At 37.4% G+C, this 27444-nt stretch overlaps 1 protein-coding gene across 1 annotated transcript in view; it reads right to left on the minus strand.

The window, feature by feature from the left end:
• Positions 1–9875: 9875 nt before the first annotated feature.
• LOC110453924 (CMT1A duplicated region transcript 1 protein-like) overlaps positions 9876–27444 on the minus strand; it is a 33031-nt gene continuing 15462 nt past the window's right edge. Inside the window, exons 3-10 of the mRNA XM_021503169.1 lie at positions 25127–25578; positions 24325–24560; positions 23965–24168; positions 23630–23751; positions 14802–14950; positions 14243–14385; positions 13554–13712; positions 9876–12706 (exon numbers count right to left, since the gene is read on the minus strand). Coding sequence (XP_021358844.1) covers positions 10915–12706; positions 13554–13712; positions 14243–14385; positions 14802–14950; positions 23630–23751; positions 23965–24168; positions 24325–24560; positions 25127–25578 — 3257 coding nt within the window. The 3' untranslated portion in view covers positions 9876–10914. The remainder of the gene's footprint in view (positions 12707–13553; positions 13713–14242; positions 14386–14801; positions 14951–23629; positions 23752–23964; positions 24169–24324; positions 24561–25126; positions 25579–27444) is intronic.

Below are 27444 nucleotides of genomic sequence, written 5' to 3' on the forward strand. Positions count from 1 at the left end.
GAAGATCACCTTGAATGTTCTCCTTTGACAGATATCATATGTTCTCCTTGGGGTATCCCCGGGGTGGGTACATGTACCAGGACAGACCCTTGGGGTATCCACGGTGTTGGTACATGTACCAGGACAGATCCTTAGGGTATCCCCGGTGTGGGTACATGTACCAGGACCAGATCCTTGGGGGATCCCCGGTGTGGGTACATGTCCCAGGACAGATCCTTGGGGTATCCCCGGTGGGGGGACATGTACCAGGACAGATCCTTGGGGTATCCCTGGTGTGGGTACATGTACCAGGCCCAGATCATTGGGGTATCCCCGGTGTGGGTTCCTGTCCCAGGACAGATCCTAGGGGTACCCTAGTATCTGGAAGATTGTTTGTGTATATTACAAACAGAATGGGTACCAGGACAGATCCTTGGGGTATCCCCGGTGTGAGTACATGTACCAGGACAGATCCTTTGGGTATCCCCGGTGTTGGTACATGTACCAACACCGGGGATACCCCTAGGATCTGTTCTGGAACCCCTCTGTTTGTAACATACATAAACGATCTTCTAGATATTTTCAAGTCATCTGGAAGATTGTTTGTGTATATTACAAACAGAATGGGTACCAGGACAGATCCTTGGGGTATCCCCGTGTTATTGAAGATCACCTTGAATGTTCTCCTTTGACAGATATCATATGTTCTCCTTGGGGTACCCCCGGTGTGGGTACATGTACCAGGACAGATCATTGGGGTATCCCAGGTGTGGGTTCATGTACCAGGACAGATCCTTGGGGTATCCCAGGTGTGGGTACATGTACCAGGCCCAGATCCTTGGGGTATCCCCGGTGTGGGTATATGTACCAGGACAGATCCTTGGGGTATCCCCGTGTTATTGAAGATCACCTTGAATGTTCTCCTTTGACAGATATCATATGTTCTCCTTGGGGTATCCCCGGTGTGGGTACATGTACCAGGAAAGATCCTTGGGGTATCCCCGGTGTGGGTATATGTACCAGGACAGATCCTTGGGGTATCCACGGTGTTGGTACATGTACCAGGACAGATCCTATGGGTATCCCCGGTGTGGGTACATGTACCGGGACAGATCCTTGGGGTATCCCCGGTGTGGTTACATGTACCAGGACAGATCCTTGGGGTACCCCCGGTGTGGGTACATGTACCAGGACAGGTCCTTGGGGTATCCACGGTGTTGGTACATGTACCAGGACAGATCCTATGGGTATCCCCGGTGTGGGTACATGTACCAGGGCAGATCCTTGGGGTATCCCCGGGGTGGGTACATGTACCAGGACAGACCCTTGGGGTATCCACGGTGTTGGTACATGTACCAGGACAGATCCTTAGGGAATCCCAGGTGTGGGTACATGTACCAGGACAGATCCTAGGGGTACCCTAGTATCTGGAAGATTGTTTGTGTATATTACGAACAGAATGGGTACCAGGACAGATCCTTGGGGTATCCCCACTGTGGGTACATGTACCAGGACAGATCCTTCGGGTATCCCCGGTGTGGGTGCATGTACCAGGACAGATCCTTTGGGTATCCCGGTGTGGGTACATGTACCAGGCCTAGATCCTTTGAGTATCCCTGGTGTGGGTACATGTACCAGGCCCAGATCATTGGGGTATCCCCGGTGTGGGTTCCTGTCCCAGGACAGATCCTAGGGGTACCCTAGTATCTGGAAGATTGTTTGTGTATATTACAAACAGAATGGGTACCAGGACAGATCCTTGGGGTATCCCCAGTGTTGGTACATGTACCCCCAAGGATCTGTCCTGGTACATGTACCAACACTGGGGATACCCCAAGGATCGGTCCTGGTACATGTACCCCCACCGGGGATACCCCAAGGATCTGGGCCTGGTACATGTACCCACACCGGGATACCCAAAGGATCTGTCCTGGTACATGCACCCACACCGGGGATAGCCAAAGGATCTGTCCTGGTACATGTACCCCCACCGGGGATACCCCAAGGATCTGGGCCTGGTACATGTACCCACACCTGGGATACCCCAAGGATCTGTCCTGGTACATATACCCACACCGGGGATACCCCAAGGATCTTTCCTGGTACATGTACCCACACCGGGGATACATGTACCAGGACAGATCCTTGGGGTATTCCCGGTGTGGGTTCATGTACCAGGACAGATCCTAGGGGTACCCTAGTATCTGGAAGATTGTTTGTGTATATTACAAACAGAATGGGTACCAGGACAGATCCTTGGGGTATCCCCACTGTGGGTACATGTACCAGGACAGATCCTTTGGCTATCCCCGGTGTGGGTGCATGTACCAGGACAGATCCTTGGGGTATCCACGGTGTTGGTACATGTACCAGGACAGATCCTTTGGGTATCCCGGTGTGGGTACATGTACCAGGCCCAGATCCTTGGGGTATCCCCAGTGTGGGTACATGTACCAGGACAGATCCTAGGGGTATCCCCGGTGTGGGTACATGTACCAGGACAGATCCTTGGGGTATCCCCAGTGTTGGTACATGTACCAGGACAGATCCTAGGGGTATCCCCGGTGTTGGTACATGTACCAGGACAGATCCTTGGGGTATCCCTGGTGTGGGTACATGTACCAGGACAGATCCTTGGGGTATCCCTGGTGTGGGTACATGTACCAGGACAGATCCTTGGGGCATCCCCGGGGGGGGTGCATGTACCAGGACAGATCCTTGGGGTATCCCCAGTGTGGGTACATGTACCAGGACAGATCCTTGGGGTATCCCCGGTGTTATTGAAGATCAACTTGAATGTTTTCCTTTGACAGATATCATATGTTCTCTGTCTGAAATTAATCTTGACGTCCATATACGAATCTGTCCACTAAACCTGTAAGAGCAAATGTTACCCCACAACCTTTTATGTTTAACGGTGTCAAAAGCTTTTTGAAGGTCCATATACATACAATCCATAGATCAACCTTGATCTAAAGCATCGGTCCGTTCACCCAGTACTTTAAAAAGTTGTAGAGTACAAATCCGTACTGCCTCGACAAAAGTAACCGATTTGGCTTAAAATGATCCACTATGCGTCTCCAGCACAGGGACATGAGCATTTGTTATAGCTATATTTGGATCTTAACGAAGGTGTTCAGAGTAATTTTAGTTTTAGGGTTTAGATCGACTTTCAGTAAAAATGACACCCAAATATATACGATAAGAAGGGTGGATAGCTCTCGATGTCGAAACATCGACTCCACCTAACTTTCTTGCATCAAAAACCACATTTCTAATTAGTGAACGATTAAATACTAAGCACACCTTCCCCGTCACATCGTCTTAATAGGGAGCTTTGTTAAGTGAATAGTCGTCATATTTGATATTTTAGAGTTATCTTTCTTCAAACATACATGTTCAAATTTAGGGATGTCTAGTTTGATCTTTATAGACCTATGACGATAGGACATGAAACGAGTAAACTTTGTATCCCTTAATCCTGATGCTGCTTCTAGCAATATTCAATAATAATTTGTTCAGCATTTTTTGCGGATCCCTATGTAAACTTTGACCCTTAATTGTTTTCTATGTTTGAAATTCATATAAATGTAGTGGAACTGGACTGGATCGATCATCGGAGATCAGGTAGCTCAATTGGTAGAGCAAACGTCCGTCTAGAGTTCAGAGGGTCCCAGGTCTGGCCGTTGCATTTCTCTTTCTTCTGTTATTTAAATTAGGTGAATTATCTCCCCTTCTGTTTCAACAGTAGTTTAGACCGATTGTGATTTCAATGCTTTTGGCCCCTAGCATCATGCACCGATGAGTTTTAGAAGGACGAAACAACTACAGTGTATATGGTGCAGTGCAATTTATTTATGGCAATCTGTATCTTCTTATTTCCACACTTTAAAAGTGCAATCACCTGCTCACGTCTTTCTGTATTCTGGATTCCTTAGTCCCGAGGTTTGACACAATATTAATCTCGTTATATACATATTTGACTAATTATTTAAATTAATATTAAACTAACAAGTACACCTCTCAATTTTAAAAATGATATAATTAAGGGGTTTTATATTCCTCTTCTTCTGTTTCAACAGCAGTTTGGTCCGAAAAGAATTTCCACCTGTTTGGCCTCCAGCATCACCGACAAGAACAGTTGTATAGTGCAATGTAATTTGGCAAACTGTATCTATTACAAAGTTTTAAGGTGTAATCACCTGTGTATTGTATGTAGATTCATTCCCCTAAGGCTTTCCTACAACTGGAATAGCTTAGCTTTGCAACTTTTAGAGCTTGAGAATAAATTTTAATATATTACCGGTTCATGTATATAATTTGTGTCCCTATCAGCCCCCCATGTCTGGTAGGGTCAGGAAATAACCAACTAATGATGTTGCAGACCAAATTTAGTTGTAAGCTGTTCACTTTTCATAGAAGTAGAAAATACGGAAAGCTAACATTCTAGGTACAATAATGCATGAACAGGATAAATGTCGGTATAGAAGGATATCCAGATTATCTCATTCACCCCTGGAGACACATTTGAACTCTTCCAATCCATAGATTGGAATAATTCATTTTGAAATTAAAGGGGTGAATGCGTTAAATTGGATTCAGTTTAGTCAGAATATAGGAAAGGTTCAATCTTGTTTTTTACATAACACAAAACAAACAACAAACTCAGGCAAAACTGAAATTGAAACAATTTAATAGTATTGAAAATATATCTAATAGGGAAATTCATAAATAATTTTGTTTATAAAATAAGAATACAATGATACATAATTTTCCCTACTCCACTATGACATTCTCTAAACAATACTTGGTATTTTTAGACATAATCTATCTATGGGTATAAAAAAGAAATGGCCAGTCATAAAAAACAAACATCTAGGCCTTGCTCAAAGCTCATCTATATTGTAACTAAAGTGAAAAAAACGGTAATTATGGAAATAGGCCTATTCTTTGGAAAACAGGCCAATTATTATTAAAATAGGTCATACACTTAAGTGAGACACACATTTATGTACAATTGTAAAATAAAAGGCTGTTAATTGTATGTGCAAAAAGGTCTACACAATGAGCCACATTCACAAGCGAATAATAGGCCTACACAATGGGAAAATCAGGTCTAAATTTATGAAAAATAGGCCTACACAAAGGAAAAACTAGGCCTTAACATGTGAATAGGCCTACAATGAAAATTAGGTCTAGCTTGTGATAGTTTCGGTTTAGGTCTATTCATTAGACCAGACATTACAAGAATAGACTTAAACTTGTAAAATACATAAGCAAAAACTTGTAAATATAATCTAGAGTGATCAATTATAGAAATGATATTAAATACTTCCAGGTAGAAAAACAAATTCATTAGCAATAATTTAATACTAAATCCTATTGCCTATATCTATAATCGAACTCTGGAAACATGGGATAGCAATGCATGGGTTCACACATGTTCTAGACAGTAAGCATAGGCTATTTGGAAATTGATTGGTGTGCAAAAAAATAAGAAATACAGTATAATAAACTGAATGTTACACATAGGAATGCATCTGTGCATTTGTAGTATGATATGCATTATTAAAATGTTTAAATTCACAAATTTTACAAGTTTTCATCCTTACATTTAAGGAGTTATCCCCCTTCCTTTACTTTTCAACAATATCACGACAATTAAGTAAAATTTACATATTTCTTATTCATAACAATTAATAGAAACTTGACAGGCAGTTCACTTTCTGAAAAATAAACGAGACAAAACTATTCAAATACCGGGATGACATGAAATACAGATTCATGACAATTAAGTATTAAATAACATATATTTAGATATAAGGCATATTTATCAATCGTATTTATCAGAGAAGGAGAAATAAATCTACTTCTAGACAAAAACATTCTGAATACTCTGAGAAAACTATATTTCAATATTTCCTTTTCACTCAGTGACTAGAACCTACTCTTATTTCTCTGCTATACATGACTGATAATTCATACTTGTATTTCTGTTATATCTGACTGATGGTTCCCTCAAATAACCCTTAAAATATTCTTTTCTTTCCACAGTAACCCATCTTTATACTTCACTTCCGTAAAATAGCTTTATAAATTTTAAATTGAATTTAATATCTATATATCATAACCTGTCATTACAAGAACCTTGGCTGTTGCAAAGACATTTAAAAAAAATCAAAAACATACTTCATTTAACAATTTGAAATTCTGAAATTGTTTTAAGCAAAAGAATTTTTGTTAGTAAATCTTTTCCTTTCTTTATATAATAGTTTTCTAAAAAAAATAGAAAAGTTACTGAGTTACTATTTCTTGTTTTCTTTCATTTACACATTTTCTTGTTTATCTTGGAAACTATACAATGTACAATGAAAACATAAAATTCTCTTAAAAATGAAATTAAGCCAATTTCAGTTTCAAAGTTGACCATTACCCAAATATAATTATAAATTTTCTCCAAACAATATTACATCATACACTGATGTTTTACCATATCCCATGAATACATATCAGAGGATTATATAGTTGTTTTTCCACTCATAAAGTTGCTATAATAATGAATAAAACACATTTTATACACTTTGGATTCTGTTGTAGCAATCACCAGCATTGCACAAACTGTCTCTCATCATGACAACTCAAGGTATCAATTTGTTTTACAAGAAAATACTGTTCATGTTTTGAGCAAATATCCTTTGAAATAAATATCACTAGATCAACAGGAAAACAGAAATTTTCCAGATAAACAATTTTGTTTTTTAAGTATGAAATATTATATGATCCTATTATTTTTTCCTCCTTTAGGAGAATATCATTGTAAATTTCATACATTGATGGCATTGGCATCTTTGTAAAATGTAAAACAATGATGTTCATGAAATACACACACATATATATATGTATAAACATAACAGTGATATAGGTGTTATACTTAAATTAAAAGAACGGTAAATCTACATTTTCAAAGCCTTTACTTAAAATTCTGTACCTTAATAAGCATTTAAACAATATTTACACATAGTGATGCTCAACTGTAAAATATTTCAAATGCCTGGGATTTTCTCTTGACGAGTAATAATACTGACACAAAGCCATGATCATGATATTTAACACTTAAATTGTTTTCATCTTGGCATAGATTTTCAGTCAGATTTTCTGAAAATCAAAAATAACAAAACTGAAATGAAAACAGAATTAAACAGGACTAAAAATTGATACCAGGTATTCAGAAATTCCTTGATTTCATGTGGTCATCATTGGAACCATCTATCCAAACGGTTACTCATCTGTTTATTTCAGGAGTAAGCCAAAGTTTATTTTAGATGCATCAACCCTAGAATAATGTAAGAAAAAAGTACCTTTATAAGGTTAAGTCGAGAAATACATGTACTGGCGATAATGAGGTCAGATCACAGTATTTTTACAGATAGAATATTCATTTTCAATATGTACTTTTTCGTAAAAGTCCAATTTACTTGACTTGTCATGCATATAAGATATAGAACTAATCTGAAGCTTTCTGACCAATCACCAATGTGGTACAGGCCAGCCAGCGATGCAAGTGTTCTTAACAATGTCATAGATACATCAAAAGTTTAGGGGTTGAAATTTAATCATTTTTGAAGAAAAAAAGCCCCACTATTAGTAATTCCAGCATATCACACTCCCAAGTATTTTTTTTTTAATATAATTTCGTTTAAACAATATTCATAAACAAGTTTGATGAAGAGCATTTGAAATGTGTGTCAAATGTGTAATAGCATAGGAGAATACTACGACCTTCACCAACACAAAACAACAGCCATGGATGAATGCTTGTTGAATACTGTTACTGAACAGTTAATACAGATACACAGAGCACCTCAAATGATTTGTCAGTTCATGCGAGTTTAAATGATTTTCATTTAAAATTGTACTCGTGTCAGCGTCATTTTGGTCCTGATGACGTCATATTGGTCCTTATGACGTCACAATGGACGATAACTTGCAAGAATCATATTATCGGACGGCATTGTGAAAATGTATAGTACAAGTATACCATATAAGGAAATGTTGATGACCAGATAAAGATGACTTATACAATCTTTTATCAGAATAGTTGAAACACGGGCAAAACATTGCCACTATGTTCAACAATAACCAAATAAAAGCTAACGGTTAAATCAAATCCATATAGGACAATAGTGTTACAACAAAAATAGCAGTTTAAAACATCACAATCAAAGCCATGATAATTCCTTGAAATATTAAAAACTAAAATTTGCAATTTAATCAAATGATGTAGTCAAATATTTTTGGTTTCTTTTTAACACAATGGAAGATGGAAGTCTTTAATTGGCTAAAAAAAACACACAAGTATGTTTGTCAGACTATAATAACAAGCTTTGATGACAAGATATATATACAACAACAAAATTAAGGAACAAGTACAGACATAAATGTTGTGAAACATTTAACAGATACCAAATACAACATGAAAATTCACCAGTGTACAACAAATACATTCTACAACTGGTTGTCTAAACCATATCATCTCAAGTAATATTACAGCTATTTTGAGAGTGCACTTGAGTAGCCCAGGGAAAATAAGCAATTTTTGGCATACATACCTGGATCTCATCCAAAGTTATATAATTGTATAAATACATTTTAAAAGGAATTTTTTTTCTGGAAGTAGAACAGCAATTTTATGTCGATAATTTAAAAAATAATTAGAATTTTCAGCATTTTTCTTCTGCAAATTATGTTTATAATGTCATGTTCTGAAGCTAAAATCTGTTGAATTATTCACTATTCATCAATTTCGCCTTATTTACTTCCCAAAATTTCTGTAGCCTCGTGCCTTAAGTCATTCTAAATCGTCAAGTGATCTCAAATTGGTTGTTAAAGTTACTGGAATTGATACGGCACAAATACACACAAGTACATCCAAAAAATTGGACAAACGACTGAAAACTAAATTTGGCATTTTGAAAAAACTATGAAAAGGTGTTTATCTTAAAAGCAATCTTAAGCTTATAACTGGTACTGATCTTCACCAGCAAAATTATACAAATTACTGTACTTTATCATTTGTACGTCCAATCACTATTACACCTCAGTATTCACAGGAAAAGGATAAAAGATGTCTAGCCATATTAAGGTAAATTGTTTACCATTTCACTTTCTAAAAGCACAAATAAAAAGTTAAAAAAAACAATATGTAAAAAATGGGTCTTTGAAAATAATCACTAAAGCATTTTTTTAGACACATATTGATGTACAAAAAGTCTAATATTTGATTTCAACAGAATGTAAACAGGCACAGAAACATACGCACTGGAAAACATACAAAAATATATAAACAAACGAATTTACAAAAACAGGAACATGTATAAAGTTTACCTAAAAAGCAAAAATAAACAAACCATAAAAAATTAATTATCAAAACTTGGCGACTGATTTTAAAACAAATATAAGGCACTTTTAGTAATGGAAAAACAAAACTTTCGAGGAAGTTCGGCGTTGGCAACTAAATGGTACGGCACAAAATATGAAAATTAATGACAGCAGATGAAATGGTTGCGATACATTTCAATCCAAAGCTCACACAATCCAGACCAAAGCATTTGGTTGGACTAGCAAATGCATGCTCACCTATTTCATTTACAAAACAATCTCCTAACAGCACCCATCATCTAAATCTGTTTAGCCTGTTAACCTGAAAGTCAAACAGCAGGTTACCACAATGAAAACTAATTCCTTGTACATTATGCATTCAGAATTGGAGGATTTTACATTTTCTATTCAATATTTTCTTTCTTTGACAGCCAAATAAAAAAGAATATATATATACATATATATATCTGTATTTCAGAAGTACAGGTATTTTAAATAATAATACAATTAACTCTTAATATGCATATTTATTTCTTTGAATATATTTCTGTTAGTTCTTACTATTTTTTATGAAATTAATTGGAATGAAAAACTATTCTAATTACAATACAGGAGGGGAGAATTCATGAAGTATAAACAAAACTAAGATGGAACTCAACAGATGTTGGAGAATGAGTGATGTGTGGGCGACTGTTAACACAAGCCGTAGGGACTTCGTACCCAGCACCAGATATTACCATGTGAACCAGTTCCATATACTGTACCATTACCACACACACATGCAGATTAAAGGCTGGGAGAAATAGAATATTGAACCCCTTGTAACGGGATTAATTATCTCAATCATTAACAAGATATACCAGGTATGCAAAAATCAAAAGTAAACTCCACTTGATTCATTGGGTAACAGGTTAACAGTATAAGAGCATCTTACCTGTAAAATTTTAGTCTCCTCTCATCACCACGGTGCACATACACAGCTAAATGCCCTAATGACCCCCCTCCCCCCCCTTCCTAATTATTACAAGAAAATCACGTTCAATTTTCACAATTAATACCGACTCATTATAACCCAGTATCCAGTATACTCAGAATAGCACTCTTTCACTCTTCACCTGTGAAACACACTAGCAGAAGCACACACCATGCAGACACGCCGAATGAATTACATTTGATCAAATATATGAATAAAACGATGAATCATGCATAAACATATGAAATGATCATGCAAATATAATCACTGAATTTCTCTCAAAGACCATATTAGGCGGGTGTATGTCACTTCGTGAGGCAATAGGGAAAACCCTAAATATCTATAAATATCACAGGTTACTTGTTCAAATCTTTTAAATCTTTTAAAAAGCTGATCATCATTCAATCTGCAAATGAATATACAAAAAGACCAGTATTGAAAATAAAAATTAATCATACTACATGTATCAGCAAAAAAAATATCACAGATAAAATAATGCTTCACAATTAGGATAGCGAGCGACATATTTGAAAAATCTGGGCAAATCTAGCTCTAGATATTTTACAACAGGACCACTATTATATTTAGCAGGGAGGTTGTGACTGTGGACGAATCTTCACTTGATTGGAAATTAAAGATGTTGGCCTTGACTTTGTACTGCTGACATTTGACCCTGGCCGAACTTTTGAGGATGGTGGTTGTGAACCAGGTCTGGCTTTAGCACGAGCTAACCAAGCTGAACGTTGTCTTTTCTCTAATTCTTCTTCCTCTCGCAGTTTTTGCTCGGAGAACATTTTCTCTATGCTATTGATGTAGTCCTTCTCCTGTTCATATGTTCGGAGATCAAATTTCACATGACTCCGCATGGGGTTATTGTAAGCACTCACTTTTCCCATGATCTGACCGGTGCCATCACCGGCTGATTGCACATCTTCAATTTTGTTATGACTCCGTTTTTCTTTTATCAACTGTGACAATTTTTCTTTCATGTCGGCAGGGTACATAAGCATGGGAACAAAATTGGCCTCCATAGCTGTACTGGATAAACCATATTGTCCTCGCGGCTTATGCTGGAAAGACACGCCTGGCAGTGAGGGCGCAATAGTTGACCTGACGGACACTCCCGTATCTGGGCGATTTGTCAGGGCTGGAGCAGTTCCTGGGCGAATACTGCGCGCTTTCAATTCAGGATCTACCTCCTTTCGCTTGGCTGAGGCAGAGATTGGTCTGATGACTCGACCGATTGGCACTGTGCTTTTTGTCCTTTTTGAATGCAAACTTTGTCTTAATTTAATTTTCGTTGGTTTGATGTCACATGGTGTAGCATAGATTTCCTTCTCTGGACTGTCTGGCATGCCTTCTTCTTTTACCTTATTGGATTTGGTAGATTTTGTTGATTTGACATCGGAGAACTCCGACAATGTGTCCACTTTGTCGTCAACAATAAACCTCTCTAACCCTATTTCTCCAGGACTGACTCTTGTACGAGGGTCAATTTTCGGCGGAGAAGAACTAGGCCTATTTCTTAACATATCAGCAAGATTATTCTTTAGTTTAAAGTTTACCTGTGTATTACTATTGGTTTCTGTCGAGCGCATGGAAGTCTGAATGGCATTGACCGTCAGATATATAAAATCTGGTGGCACAACACTCTCAGCCTTCATGCGCATCTGTGACCGCAGCAATGATTTCGTCTCTGAAAGAGAAATATCTTTGGACTTGGGGACAAGTGGCTTCTCAAATGCCCAGGAAACTCTCCGCTTGAGGTTGGAAAGTGATGGCCCATTTTTATCATCTTCATCGTCATCATACTGATCATGATTAGGCTCAGCAATCATCACACTATGTTGGGATACCCCAGACTTATGGGTCAAAGGTCGTGTCTTTGGCAGTGGAGGCTTTGAGGGGGCAGTAGAGGCACGACTCTTCCCTCGACTTGAGACAGCAGTCTTGACTTCAGACAGAGCCAGGCGGGACTCGACACCGGGTGTAAAATGCATACTCTCAAACCCTCCATCGATGAACCCCTGACTCTGAATATGTCTAGCACTTGCCATACTGCGAGAACTCAGAGCCTTTGCACTATGTGGGAACTGTGGGGCATGGAAAGATGTTTGAGGGAGAATCTGTCCGCCTTCGATCTTCCGTTCCTGTCTCTCCCCAGGTCGATTATGTAGGACTATTTTTGTGTTTGTGGCACCGGCTCGTACCATCCTCTGGGCACGAATGTAGGAGTAAGGGTGGGATCGGATAGGCGTATCAGCGTACGAACTATACTGTACAAGTGGTGGCACTTTGTCATTCTCTAGTGTGTAATCCCACTCCACTTTCTCAAAGTTGAGCACCAGGAGATTGACGCTGGTATTCAGAGTAATCCTACAACACAGACATAAAACAAACAGATTTAATATTTGGTGGTACAATGTTAAAGGACTATTTTACAGTTAAACTGCTTCTATATGATCTTGCCATTGGCAATCACTTGACCTGGACATGTTCAGTTGGCAATCATATGATCTTGCCAAATTCAGTTAGCCATCATACAACCGTGCCAAATTCAGTTTAAAATCATATGACCTTCAAAGTTCTGATTGAAATCATTACCTTACAAAATTCAGATAGCATTTAAATGACCTTGCCGAGGTATGCAATTCTACTAGCCCATGACCAGGACTAGCAAATTTCATGTTATATCTAGACTAAGTGAAATTTTTCAATATTCACTATGAAAAGATATCTTTGGCTAGCAGAATTATGCAAAATCTAGATTCTACGGCTGGATTGTGAGATTGTTATCATTTTCAAATGCAAATTTTACACCAACCACCCACAACAAATATGTTGCAGAATTTGCCAATTCGTCCAACTTGCAATTAGCCTTGATTTGCCTTGGATTTCTAGTTGCATTGGGACTGGTTATCTGAGACAAATAGACATGATGAGAAGATAAGATCTACTAGCACAACCAGGTTGGATGTAGTCAAATTCTCTGACAAAATTTTAAATAACTTCAAAAAAAGGTTAATTACTGAATTTCATTTTTTTTTAAATTCATACCTCATGGCTGACCTTCATGTCTAAAGAGTATATATATACAGTACATGTCCTAAAACTTTAACTGACCTGAAATTAATCAAACACTTTTGACCTCAAGGATAGCTTCAGTAGATAAAATACATGTACAAACATAAAAGCTAAAGAAACCATTTTAACTCTCATTTACCTGTTACCAATGGCAATAATGGACTGTATCGCATCACTGCGACTATTCCCACGCATGATCCGGCAGCACTGTCCGGTGACCATGTTCCAGATCCGAAGTCGTCCGTCAGCTGATCCCGTGATTACACGGAGGAACATAAACTCTACACAAAGGACAGCCCTGGAACCAATCAAGTATCAAACATATCAAGGATAAGACTCCAGCTGGTCAACACATCTAAAAGAGCAAATCCCAATGATGACTTGATGCAGTTCTCCAGTTATTAACTCATTCACCCCTGAAGACACATTTGAACTCCCCCAATTCAAAGGGTGGAATTGTTCATTATGAAATTTCAGGGGTGAAAGAGTTAAAAAGATCCCAATGTTGTGGTCCTTAACCTAGATATAAAATGTCTTTCATTTAACTCATTCACCCCTGGAATTTCACAATGAACTTAAATTCCAACCTTTGAATTGGAAGGGTTCAAATGTTATTGTTGGGGAATATGAAAATTTAGCAAAGACCTAACCTTGAATACAATTTGAACTGCGTCTTTCCTTCAAGGCATTTTTGTTGTCACTATGGGAAACAAACACTGGAAATGCTGAAGGATCATTGTTAATCCAATTTTTGAAAAATCATTCACAAAAAAAAGTGTTTAGACTGTGTTTGATAAGTAAATAATTTGATGTAGTATATAAGTTTACTTTGGGTGCCTAAGGGCGTTGAGACAGCGATTGAGGTGTCCCTGGGCGCTCCACACTAATGCGTAGCCATCCTTACTCCCCGTAATGATGTGCCATTTGTCAAACTTAATGGACGTCACCTGGTCGTGATGACCATTCAACATCTACAACACAAAGAGTCATTATTATGATTCATTAAACACCTTACTTAGCAATATATGATGTGGCAAATTTTCATATAATCATTTAAATGCATTTAATAATAATGATCTAAATTTACAATGTTTATGTATTGGTTAATAATTATGTAATATAATTATTTTGTTACTAAAATCTTCTGTCTCTTCCATTTTCCTATTCTTTTAAAGAAATATTTCATAACAGTAATTAAAATTCAACTATCTCCATTATGCATATTACATATATATATGTCATACACTGTACTGATATACTTGATATATGTATGTATTGATCTAAAGGATTCAATCACAATGCCAGTACCATGATATGTATTGAATCATGGGTATATCATAACACCTCTCTGAAGCATAGTGCTTTTTAAAGGTCAAAGGTGACGTACCTTGATAAGGTCGCCTGTCTTGATGTCCCAGACCTTGACCCTGCCTCCCTCACACCCAGTGATGCACAGCTCTTCGTTCATGGCCACCGCCCACACTGGTTTACGGTGTTTAAACGTCCGCTGACACTTTCCCGTGTTGAGGTTCCAAACTGAAACAAATAAGGTTTATAAGTACAAATTTGTCAGTGTGAATAGGAAATTACTAATTACAAGAAGATATCTAAGACTTGACAACAGTGAAGAGAGTTACACAGCATGGCCCAGTTGTTCACAGTAGTGAATAATTAGCTTAACAGCAATTTCAACACAAAAGTAATCTAGCATATTCTCAAAAACTTTGAAAATAATTAACTCAGTTGTGTGTACAGGGATTCAAAAATTATCAAATAAACAGGATATTTCTGAAACAACACATTTTGTAAATTTCTGTAAATGACTCAATAAGCTAATCATGACTTGCACGAACTTTGCAAACAGGACAGGTTTTAGATGGTGTGGAAGTGAGCACTTTGCTTAAAGGAAATTTAACCTGACTCTCTAAGACAAAAAAATATCTTTAAGAAGCTGGTTTCTGTATTGAGTGCAAAACAAGATCAGATTTCAATGCTGTATAAGTCTCAAACCGAAGACTTTACATCTTTTTAAGAGGATGATGGGGAATATTATGTTCCTAAACAACCATCTTGATATGCCCTTTCTTGATCTGACTTTGATAGAACTTTCTACCAATTATATCTCCATACCCTAGTTTTATGGATGTATGTATCTTAACTTTTGGAGATTCCTAAACTTAGAAGTTAAAGGAAAATTTCCTAACTGAAGTCTATTTCTTACTAACTCTAAAATTGCTATCCAACAGAAAAAAATAAAATTAAGTAATTTATTTATGTTTAAGCAATGTTCCTGGAACCAGGCCAATAATTAAAAGACTCAATTTTATATTGAAAATGTTTTTTCAAATAAACTCTTGATTGTGTGTGTGTGTGTTGGTTTTTTTTTTTATCTATTTTGAGAACAGATTTTAAACTATCAACACATACTTCCAGTACATAAATTGCCTGTAACAAAATTACTTATTCATGAATAAAGATATTTTGAAGTAAATTTTCTTTTTGTGTTATTTTCCTGCTTTGAATATAGAATTTTGACAGATTTTTGACATTGACGTGACGCTGACCAAATATCCCGATAATATTAGACTTATTAGCTATCAGATTTGTGTATTCAATCGTGGTTGGCCCTTCAGCGTCACATAAATATCTGTGTCAATATTTGTATACCCTCGCCAATATGGTTAGATAAACACAATCTGAACTATGTCCATGAAATTAATTTCCCTTGATTTTGGAACTGAAAGAAAAATGTTTGTTTTTATTTCATAAAATGAAGGACATGAAAATCTTTCTTTCTCCTCACAATAATTACCTTCCAGTATATGCTCTGAGTAAACCTTAAACTGTACTTCTATATCAAAACAAATTAATATTTTACAAATAGTGAAGGTTTAATCTTTCCGATCATTTTCTTCTTACAGTAATTACCCCCAAAGGCCATGTTCTCAAATAGAAAACCATATTTGAGTTGATATACGGTGATAATACTAAAACATACAATATTTGGTCTACAAGCATTCAAGGTGATAACTTTATCCATTTGTAAATTCGCACTTGCTTATCAATGTGGAAAAATAAGAAAACTTTCAAAAACTTTAAACATAGCCATAATAGATACTCTTTTCATTTAAGATAATAAATTATGATGAAGAATGAGATGTAAAGAGAAAGGAAAAAGACAAGAGGGACTTAACAAAGGACAGGGTACATGTTAGATCAAATATGTCCAAGGCTTGATTCTTTGATAAAAGTTCATCAATCAAAGTTTTGTTCAACTCTCATTTTCTTTACAAACAGTGAAATATGACCTTTTCCTTTGGATTTTGAGACAAGTTTATGTTCAGTTTGTAGTAAATTTATTTAAAATAATTAATAATCAGATGCAACAGGTTCATCCCACTCAATAATCACTCCAAGATTTAAAAATCCCTATAAGAAATGGAATTAAAGCATCTGATGCTGAATCAAACAGGACGTTGGTATACTCAGGTGTCAGATTAGACAAGATTTATTCTATAATGTAATGTACATGAATTACATTTTTTATATGTCTCCATCGAAAACTAACATTTTGACACGGAACACATACTGATTTAATTCAAAGAATCACCTGGTGAATTACATATATGTAAGATAATCTCGGGGTTATTGGTTTTTCACAGGTCTTCATTTAAAATATCAGCTAGCAGGATTTACAACAGTCAGGCGGAGGTAACACCTTATCTGCAGTGCTAATCTAGAGGAAAGGGCACCCGCTGTGACCAATCCTCAGTGCTCTTATATATATAGCTGTGTGCAGAGTAGATCTACCCCGATCAATCTTCAGTGCTCTTAACTGTGTGCAGAGTAGATCTACCCTGACCAATCCTCAGTTCCTCTTAACTGTGTGCAAAGTAGATCTACCCCGACCAATCCACAGTGCTCTTAACTGTGTGCAGAGTAGATCTACCCCGACCAATCCTCAGTTCCTCTTAACTGTGTGCAGAGTAGATCTACCCCGACCAATCCTCAGTTCCTCTTAACTGTGTGCAGAGTAGATCTACCCAGACCAATCCTCAGTGCTTTTAACTGTGTGCAGAGTAGATCGACCCCGACCAATCCTCAGTGCTCTTAACTGTGTGCAGAGTAGATCGACCCCGACCAATCCTCAGTGCTCTTAACTGTGTGCAGAGTAGATCTACCCCGACCAATCTTCAGTGCTTTTAACTATGTGCAGAGTAGATCTACCCCAGCCAATCCTCAGTGCTTTTAACTGTGTGCAGAGTAGATCTACCCCGGCCATACCTCAGTGCTCTTAACTGTGTGCAGAGGAGATCTACACCGACCCATCCTCAGTGCTCTTAACTGTGTGCAGAGTAGATCTACCCAGACCAATCCTCAGTACTCTTAACTGTGTGCAGAGTTGATCTACCCCGACCAATCCTCAGTGCTCTTAACTGTGTGCAGAGGAGATCTACACCGGCCATACCTCAGTGCTCTTAACTGTGTGCAGAGGAGATCTACACCAACCCATCCTCAGTGCTCTTAACTGTGTGCAGAGTAGATCTACTCCGACCAATCCTCAGTAATCTTAACTGTGTGCAGAGTAGATCTACCCCAACCAATCCTCAGTACTCTTAAATGTGTGCAGAGTAGATCTACCCCGACCAATCCTCAGTACTTTTAACTGTGTGCAGAGTAGATCTACCCCGACCAATCCTCAGTGCTCTTAACTGTGTGCAGAGGAGATCTACCCCTACCAATCCTCAGTGCTCTTAACTGTGTGCATAGTATATCTACCCCGACCAATTCTCAGTTCTCTTAACTGTGTGCAGAGTAGATCCACCCCGACCAATCCTCAGTGCACTTAACTGTGTGCAAAGTAGATCTACCCCAACCAATCCTCAGTACTCTTAAATGTGTGCAGAGTAGATCTACCCAGACCAATCCTCAGTGCTCTTAACTGTGTGCAGAGAAGATCTACCCAGACCAATCTTCAGTGCTCTTAACTGTGTGCAGAGTAGATCTACCCAGACCAATCCTCAGTACTCTTAACTGTGTGCAGAGTAGATCCACCCCGACCAATCCTCAGTGCACTTAACTGTGTGCAAAGTAGATCTACCCCAACCAATCCTCAGTACTCTTAAATGTGTGCAGAGTAGATCTACCCCGACCAATCCTCAGTGCTCTTAACCGTGTGCAGAGGAGATCTACACCGGCCATACCTCAGTGCTCTTAACTGTGTGCAGAGGAGATCTACACCAACCCATCCTCAGTGCTCTTAACTGTGTGCAGAGTAGATCTACTCCGACCAATCCTCAGTACTCTTAACTGTGTGCAGAGAAGATCTACCCCGACCAATCTTCAGTACTCTTAACTGTGTGCAGAGTAGATCTACCCTGACCAATCCTCAGTACTCTTAACTGTGTGCAGAGTAGATCTACCCTGGCCTAGTATGTTACAAGATGTTTACCAACCAAACTAACACCAGGAATCTGGAAGTCGTAAATAACTCATCAATAAATCACCAATAAAACCGAAAAAAACTTAAAGATAAAAGTTTTCAATGTGAACACTTAGTCCAACTGTTATTTATCATTTTTAAGCATTTTCTCTTTAAAAGATCATTTTTTTAACATTAATGCATTTTACGTTTTATTGTAAGATAAAATGTATTGATATTTAATGAATATGTCTCAAAGGAGTAAAAAGCAATTTTGTTTTCTTGTTATTTGAAAGAACATTTATGATAGGTATGTATATAGACATACACCAGAACACTCATCAATTTAATCTAAAATGAGATATCGATGCTATTTTTCATGAATATAGATAAGAAAAAAGAAAAAATCTCTGATTATGACAATAATGTTTACGACCAAAGACTGACAATTTTTGGGATTTCTGCAATCAGTGTCAGATCAAAATGAAATGCCTGCTCCCGCTTAAATAAATAAAACCACTTAATATAACGTGGAAATGAAAGATTAACATGAAATGGTTGATGCAAAGGAATGCAAATTAAAAGCCACATTAATTAAGTCCAAACGAAGTGGAACCGTTCGTTTGTTATTACTTTACAATGTCTTATTAAAGAATAATAAATTTCTTTATCTTTACAGTTGAATTTTGAGTGAGGTAAAAACCACAGAACTAAACTATTATTGTTATCTAAGTCTGTGGTAAAAACACATCAAGCTTTGAGCAGCTGGGCCCCTGACCATAGCGTTCATGGTGCTGTTATGGACTTTGTGCAGTTTATCATTACAGGTCAATGACCGCGGTTTTAAGTCATCTTACATCTAGTGCTATATATCTATACCATTTGTGCTATTATGGACTTAGTTCAGTTTATTGGTACAGGTCAATTACCGCGGTTTTAAGTCATCTTACATCTAGTTCTATATATCTACACCACTTGTGCTACTATGGACTCAGTTCAGTTTATTGGTACAGGTCAATGACCGCGGTTTTAAGTCATCTTACATCTAGTGCTATTTGTCTACACCACTTGTGCTACTATGGACTCAGTTCAGTTTATTGGTACGGGTCAATTACCTCGACTTTAAGTCATCTTACATCTAGTTCTATATATCTTCACCACTTGTGCTATTATGGACTCAGTTCAGTTTATCATTACAGGTCAATTACCTTGATTTTAAGTCATCTTACATCTAGTGCTATTTATCTATACCACTTGTGCTATTATGGACTCAGTTCAGTTTATCATTACAGGACAATGACGTTGATTTTAAGTCATCTTACATCTAGTTCTATATATCTTCACCACTTGTGCTATTATGGACTCAGTTCAGTTTATCATTACAGGACAATGACGTTGATTTTAAGTCATCTTACATCTAGTTCTATATATCTACACCAGTTGTGCTACTATGGACTTAGTTCAGTTTATCATTACAGGTCAATGCCCGCGTTTTAAGTCATCTTACATCTAGTGCTATATATCTTCACCACTTGTGCTATTATGGACTCAGTTCAGTTTATCATTACAGGACAATGACGTTGATTTTAAGTCATCTTACATCTAGTTCTATATATCTACACCACTTGTGCTACTATGGACTCAGTTCAGTTTATTGGTACGGGTCAATTACCTCGACTTTAAGTCATCTTACATCTAGTTCTATATATCTTCACCACTTGTGCTACTATGGACTTAGTTCAGTTTAATGGTACAGGTCAATGACCGCGGTTTTAAGTCATCTTACATCTAGTGCTATTTATCTACACCACTTGTGCTACTATGGACTTAGTTCAGTTTATCATTACAGGTCAATGACCGCGTTTTAAGTCATCTTACATCTAGTGCTATATATCTATACCACTTGTGCTATTATGGACTTAGTTCAGTTTATTGGTACAGGTCAATTACCGCGGTTTTAAGTCATCTTACATCTAGGGCTATACATCTACCCCACTTGTGCTACTATGGACTTAGTTCAGTTTAGTGGTACAGGTCAATGACCTCGGTTTTAAGTCATCTTACATCTAGGTCTATATATCTACACCACTTGTGCTACTATGGACTCAGTTCAGGTTATTGGTACAGGTCAATGACCGCGGTTTAAGTCATCTTACATCTAGTGCTATAGACTTAGTTCAGTTTAATGGTACAGGTCAATGACCGCGGTTTAAGTCATCTTACATCTAGTGCTATTTATCTACGCCACTTGTGCTACTATGGACTCAGTTCAGGTTATTGGTACAGGTCAATGACCGCGTATTAAGTCATCTTACATCTAGTGCTATAGACTTAGTTCAGTTTAATGGTACAGGTCAATGACCGCGGTTTAAGTCATCTTACATCTAGTGCTATTTATATACACCACTTGTGCTACTATGGACTCAGTTCAGTTTATTGGTACAGGTTAATGACCGCGGTTTTAAGTCATCTTACATCTAGGGCTATACATCTACCCCACTTGTGCTACTATGGACTTAGTTTAGTTTATTGGTACAGGTCAATGACCTCGATTTTAAGTCATCTTACATCTAGTGCTATAGACTTAGTTCAGTTTAATGGTACAGGTCAATGACCGTAGTTTTAAGTCATCTTACATCTAGTGTTATTTATCTACCCCACTTGACATGAGTCATCTTACATCTAGTGCTATTTATCTTCACCACTTGTGCTACTATGGACTTAGTTCAGTTTAGTGGTACAGGTCAATGACCTCGGTTTTAAGTCATCTTACATCTAGTGATATTTATCTACACCACTTGTGCTATTATATGGTCTTAGTTCAGTTTATTGGTACAGGTTAATGACCGCGGTTTTAAGTCATCTTACATCTAGGGCTATACATCTACCCCACTTGTGCTACTATGGACTTAGTTTAGTTTATTGGTACCGGTCAATGACCGTGGTTTTAAGTCATCTTAGATCTAGTGCTATATATCTATACCACTGGTGCTACTATTGACTCAGTTCAGTTTATTGGTACAAGTCAATGACCGCGGTTTTAAGTCATCTTACATCTAGTTCTATTTATCTACACCACTTGTGCTACGATGGACTCAGTTCAGTTTATTGGTACGGGTCAATCACCTCGACTTTAAGTCATCTTACATCTAGTGCTATTTATCTACACCAGTTGTGCTACTATGGACTTAGTTCAGTTTATCATTACAGGTCAATGACCGCGTTTTAAGTCATCTTACATCTAGTGCAATATATCTACACCACTTGTGCTATTATATGGACTTAGTTCAGTTTATTGGTACCGGTCAATGACCGTGGTTTTAAGTCATCTTAGATCTAGTGCTATATATCTATACCACTGGTGCTACTATTGACTCAGTTCAGTTTATTGGTACAAGTCAATGACCGCGGTTTTAAGTCATCTTACATCTAGTTCTATTTATCTACACCACTTGTGCTACTATGGACTTAGTTTAGTTTATTGGTACAGGTCAATGACCGCGTATTAAGTCATCTTACATCTAGTGCTATTTATCTTCACCACTTGTGCTACTATGGACTTAGTTCAGTTTATTGGTACAGGTCAATGACCGCGGTTTAAGTCATCTTACATCTAGTGCTATATATCTAAACCACTTGTGCTGTTATGGACTTAAGATCAGTTTATCATTAAAGGTCAATGACCTCGATTTTAAGTCATCTTACATCTAGTGCTATATATCTACACCACTTGTGCTACTATGGACTCAGTTCAGTTTATTGGTACAGGTCAATGACCGCGGTTTTAAGTCATCTTACATCTAGTGTTATTTATCTACACCACTTGACATGACACATCTACAACCTTACAATAGTTTACCAAAATTATGATGTAGTTGAGATATGATCTCCTGATAAGAGAACTATTTTGATACTGTAAATATTTAATTTGTCACCAGATCCTGAACTCATGTACATGTGTAATATTGTAAAAGCCGAAGTTTTTAAACTCAGATGGCGGAGTGGAGATTTACAACTGGTCAATAATTTTGAAATCTATACATTCTATCATCTATAAACTATATAATGTGTAAATAAATACATTTGTATTTGCATGTGGATATTTCCGCACTTTATTGCTCGACGTGAAAAAATGCAAACATTTCCACTATCACAATACACAATTAAATGTACAATAATTGACTTGGTATAATTCATAGAAAACCTGTGAAACATTTACAATGGTCAAGAATAAAGTAAACTACTTCAAACCCAAACCTTTACCCTGTTAACTCTATAGGTATAATACACCATACAGTGTATGGTCTGACACAACCTTATCAGTGGTCAGTGTGCTACTCCACTGCCAATCAGTATGGTGCCCTCATAATTCTGTTTATTGGAAAGTGAGTACAAACATATAAACATCTGGGTATATTGAAGAAAAGGTCATTTGAACATATGACGCCTGATGCATTGTTATCAGACCCAACACCATATTATGTTATAGTCTAGGAATGAAGTGAAATCTTTAATTTGAATCTAATGAAATTATTAAAATTTTATTAATATTGAAACAGGAAATAGTCTGTAGAAAACCCCCAACTCTGCAGGAGGTCCTACATTACTCACATGCAGTGGGATACAGCATGATGCCTATTTCCCAAAACTGCATGGGTTCAGGATAATTTAAAAAGTCAATATTAGGCCCCGAAAAGCTACTTTTCTAGACTATTGAAGGCTGGATTGTACTGAAGAAAAGTTTTGCTCTTCACCGTCAGTTAACTTTCTTATAACAAAGACGAGATATTTACCTTTACAACAGTTGTCTTTGGCCCCAGAGACCAGGTAATCGCGGTACACCAGGATCGTAAGAATCGTGTCACGATGGCCTCGGAATATTCGCATACACTTCCCAGTCTCCATGTTCCACATTCTGTATCGCAAAGAAAAAATGATCGATTGTAAATCAACTAATGCATCTATCAACAGCATCAAGATGTAATTTTATTTAATTTTTCAAAGACACATGCACTGGTAACAGATTTTTACTATCCCATATTGTGACCTCATACCATCTGGTATGTTCCGTAGTGTTAAATGCCTGCAATTTTTTTTCAATGAATCAATGAAATTCCTCTTGACTTACCTGATACTAGTGTCGTAACTCCCACTGAGGACATAGCCATCCTCCTCACAAAGATAAACACAGCGGACACTTCCAGCATGTCCAGTAATGACTGGTCCCTGGTCCTTCCCCGACTCACGCTCTATAAACCGCACCTTGCGGTCCTTTGACCCGATGGCAATCAGTTTGCCCCCACAGGTGTGTACAACACGATGCGAGTCCTCTCTGTAGATATATAAAAACAAATATATACAAATCATACAAAATATTCTTAATAAAAAAGTTCTATTATATTTTTAATTGCACATAATATTAGTTTGAACAGTTATTAGATAGATTTGATTTACGCAAGGTCGTAGAAATTAAACCGTAGAAACTTACACATCTTTGAGCACCATGACGTTATATGACCCACAATAGACGTTGCGTTCCTCCATGATAACCTTACGACATGATATTCCTGTCAAAGCCGTTTCAAAGTTGACCTCATTCTTGTACTTGGCTTTGACGACTTGATCTTGAGTGGTAATCATCTCCCGTGTCCCCGGGTGAAGGTTTGGCACGATCACGTCTACATCTTTGGCGTACACTGGGTTGGCACCTTGTGCTGCAGCACCCTACGACAACAAACAAATTACGATTATTTTACCTCTACATTCAACTCCTGCAGCTTTGTATTTTAAATTTGATACCATACACACTTCACTTGATTCCCAGATGGTCTATACGTTTTCACTATTGACAAACAAAATTACGAGTCTTGAAATTTGGTTGTAATTTTCGGATTGATAAAACAAAAATGGGTTATATGTATGTGGTAACACCACTATATGGTAATTATAAGTACAGTACTGTTTGTCTAATGACCAAAGCCATGGGTACAGTAAGTCTTCTTATAATAAAATAAATCTTACTGAAAATGGGAGGTTGGAAACAATTAATACACATTTAAACATATTTAAATAGAAACAAATCCTGTATATGCTTGTTCCATTGTTATCCAAGTTTGTCTTTTTGTTGCTTTTGTTCTAAGTAACATTTCAAACTTGAGATTAAGTTTTTTCTAATTTCTTTCTGCAGTAAATTATAACTTAAATTGAAATATATATTTCTTTCAGGTGACAAAGAATTGTTTTAGACACTTTATGAGGTGACAGGCTTGTAAGTAAGTTTTTCCACCAACCTGCATGAGCATGACTTCTTCGGATAGATCCTGGTTGATTCGGAACTCCTTATGAACCTCCTCCACTAGAGAGCACCAAATGCTACTTACACACAGTGCATTGTGTAACGAAGCAATGTCCAAAAATCCCAGCACATATTTAGCAATATGGACAGGCAGACCCCGGATGAAGTCTTTATGCTTAGCTACCCCGGAGGATGCCTTCGCGGATGTCGGAACCACCATGCATGCTGGATCAACCGACAGAATATCCATGGAGGTAAAACTCTCGTCGTCGCTGTCGTCATTTTCAATTTCGTCTTCCAAGAAGAGTTCTTCACCAGTGAGTGGGTTATGTCTTGGAATACCATACTCAGGTGTAGCTCGGATAAGTAGGTCAAGGTCAGGTCGCTCGTCAGACTGGTATGTGTAATTAGTACTCGCTATAGACGCTGCCTCTAAGATATCGTCCTCTGTAAAAAGTATGATATGTTTTTGAGAATTGCCCTTTTTAAATCAGATTTAGTTCAACAAACACAAGTTTACCGCTTTCTTTTTATTTAATAATCAACCTATGGCTATGTGCATGTTTTATGGACGTAAATATAACGGCCTGAGTTAATTGATTTTTTTAAATCCCGATTTATCAATAATTTCCACCATAATGTAACTAAATATTGGAGCTAAATGCAAAAACTCAACGTCAGCAAAGCCAACTGACCATGAAATATAGGTCAAACCCAAAATCTTTGACATAGTGATGCCACCGTGCTGACAGAAACTTTGACATAGTGATGCCACCGTGCTGACAGAACCTTTGACATAGTGATGCCACCCTGCTGACAGAACCTTTGACATAGTGATGCCACCCTGCTGACAGAACCTTTGACATAGTGATGCCACCCTGCTGACAGAACCTTTGACATAGTGATGCCACCCTGCTGACAGAACCTTTGACATAGTGATGCCACCCTGCTGACAGAACCTTTGACATAGTGATGCCACCCTGCTGACAGAACCTTTGACATAGTGATGCCACCCTGCTGACAGAACCTTTGACATAGTGATGCCACCCTGCTGACAGAACCTTTGACATAGTGATGCCACCCTGCTGACAGAACCTTTGACATAGTGATGCCACCCTGCTGACAGAACCTTTGACATAGTGATGCCACCCTGCTGACAGAAAGGCAACAACTTTCAGTCTCACTTTCACTCCTTCATTACAATGAGACAAAATGAATTCAATTAGATATAGAAATGATTAAGTCATTAAACTATTTTATGTCAACAGAAATGTGCACATTTTCTCTAAAGTTACATGTCAAAGACTAGTTAAACTTCTAGATCCTTATACAAAATCTGTTTCCCATAAAGTTAACAACCTTGAGGCTACAGGTAGGTATATATATATTTGTTTTAACACCTGAAGCACATTTTCATGATTCTTAATATCACTGTTATGTTATTTCTTCTACATGTTAAAATCAATTTAAACTATTTACATATATAACCTGTGAAACAGGTTTCAGTTGGTATTTTAATCAACATTTGAGTACTACAATAAACTTTCTTATATTAGCCCTAGTCTTTAATTTCTCTATAATCAAGCAATAATCTGTCTCATTAACGACCAATTATATTTTCTCATTTTTTTTAGTAAACAGCACCTTTTCATCTCCAACTTATTTACACACAGAATAGCTTTCAATACGTATAAATACTGAACATTATGTACTTCAATAATCAATCACCGATAATTTCTATTTGAGATTTGTAATGTGTTTTTACAAACCTAGGGGTGTTATTTGCAACATTTACGGTATAAAACTGTTCTCTCCCAGCCGGGGTCATATATAAGATAAACAGACTTTAATTACAACCACAAACACCCACACACAACAACAAATATTGGATCCTTTTATTCAAGAAAAAATCCATTTCTACTGACCAAAATACCATAACAATACCTTTGAATGGTGAAGCGATTTCTAATAAGTGAGCATAATATCAACCGAATGGAATTGATTTTTATACTTTTCTTTAAATTCAAGATTTGAAATAACTCTCCAGTGCCAAATTTAAATTGATCCCATGCCTGCCAACTCATTGAAGGTTAAGCTATTTTCCCTCGTAAAGTGTCCTCATGTCTTTAAGATATAAGCGGGCAGGGCTAAGACCTGTCACAATCAACCCTGCCATCATATGTTTACCAATTCTACTTACCAGAAATGGATTTTGTATTGACCTAGACATTAAAATCATTATTTCAGTCTGTTTGACGTAAGTCTAACTCATTTCCATCAAACATGCCAGTGACAGCACTTACATAAAAGGCA

This window comes from Mizuhopecten yessoensis, unplaced genomic scaffold (assembly GCF_002113885.1).
Source record: "Mizuhopecten yessoensis strain PY_sf001 unplaced genomic scaffold, ASM211388v2 scaffold7547, whole genome shotgun sequence".
NCBI lineage: Eukaryota > Metazoa > Mollusca > Bivalvia > Pectinida > Pectinidae > Mizuhopecten > Mizuhopecten yessoensis.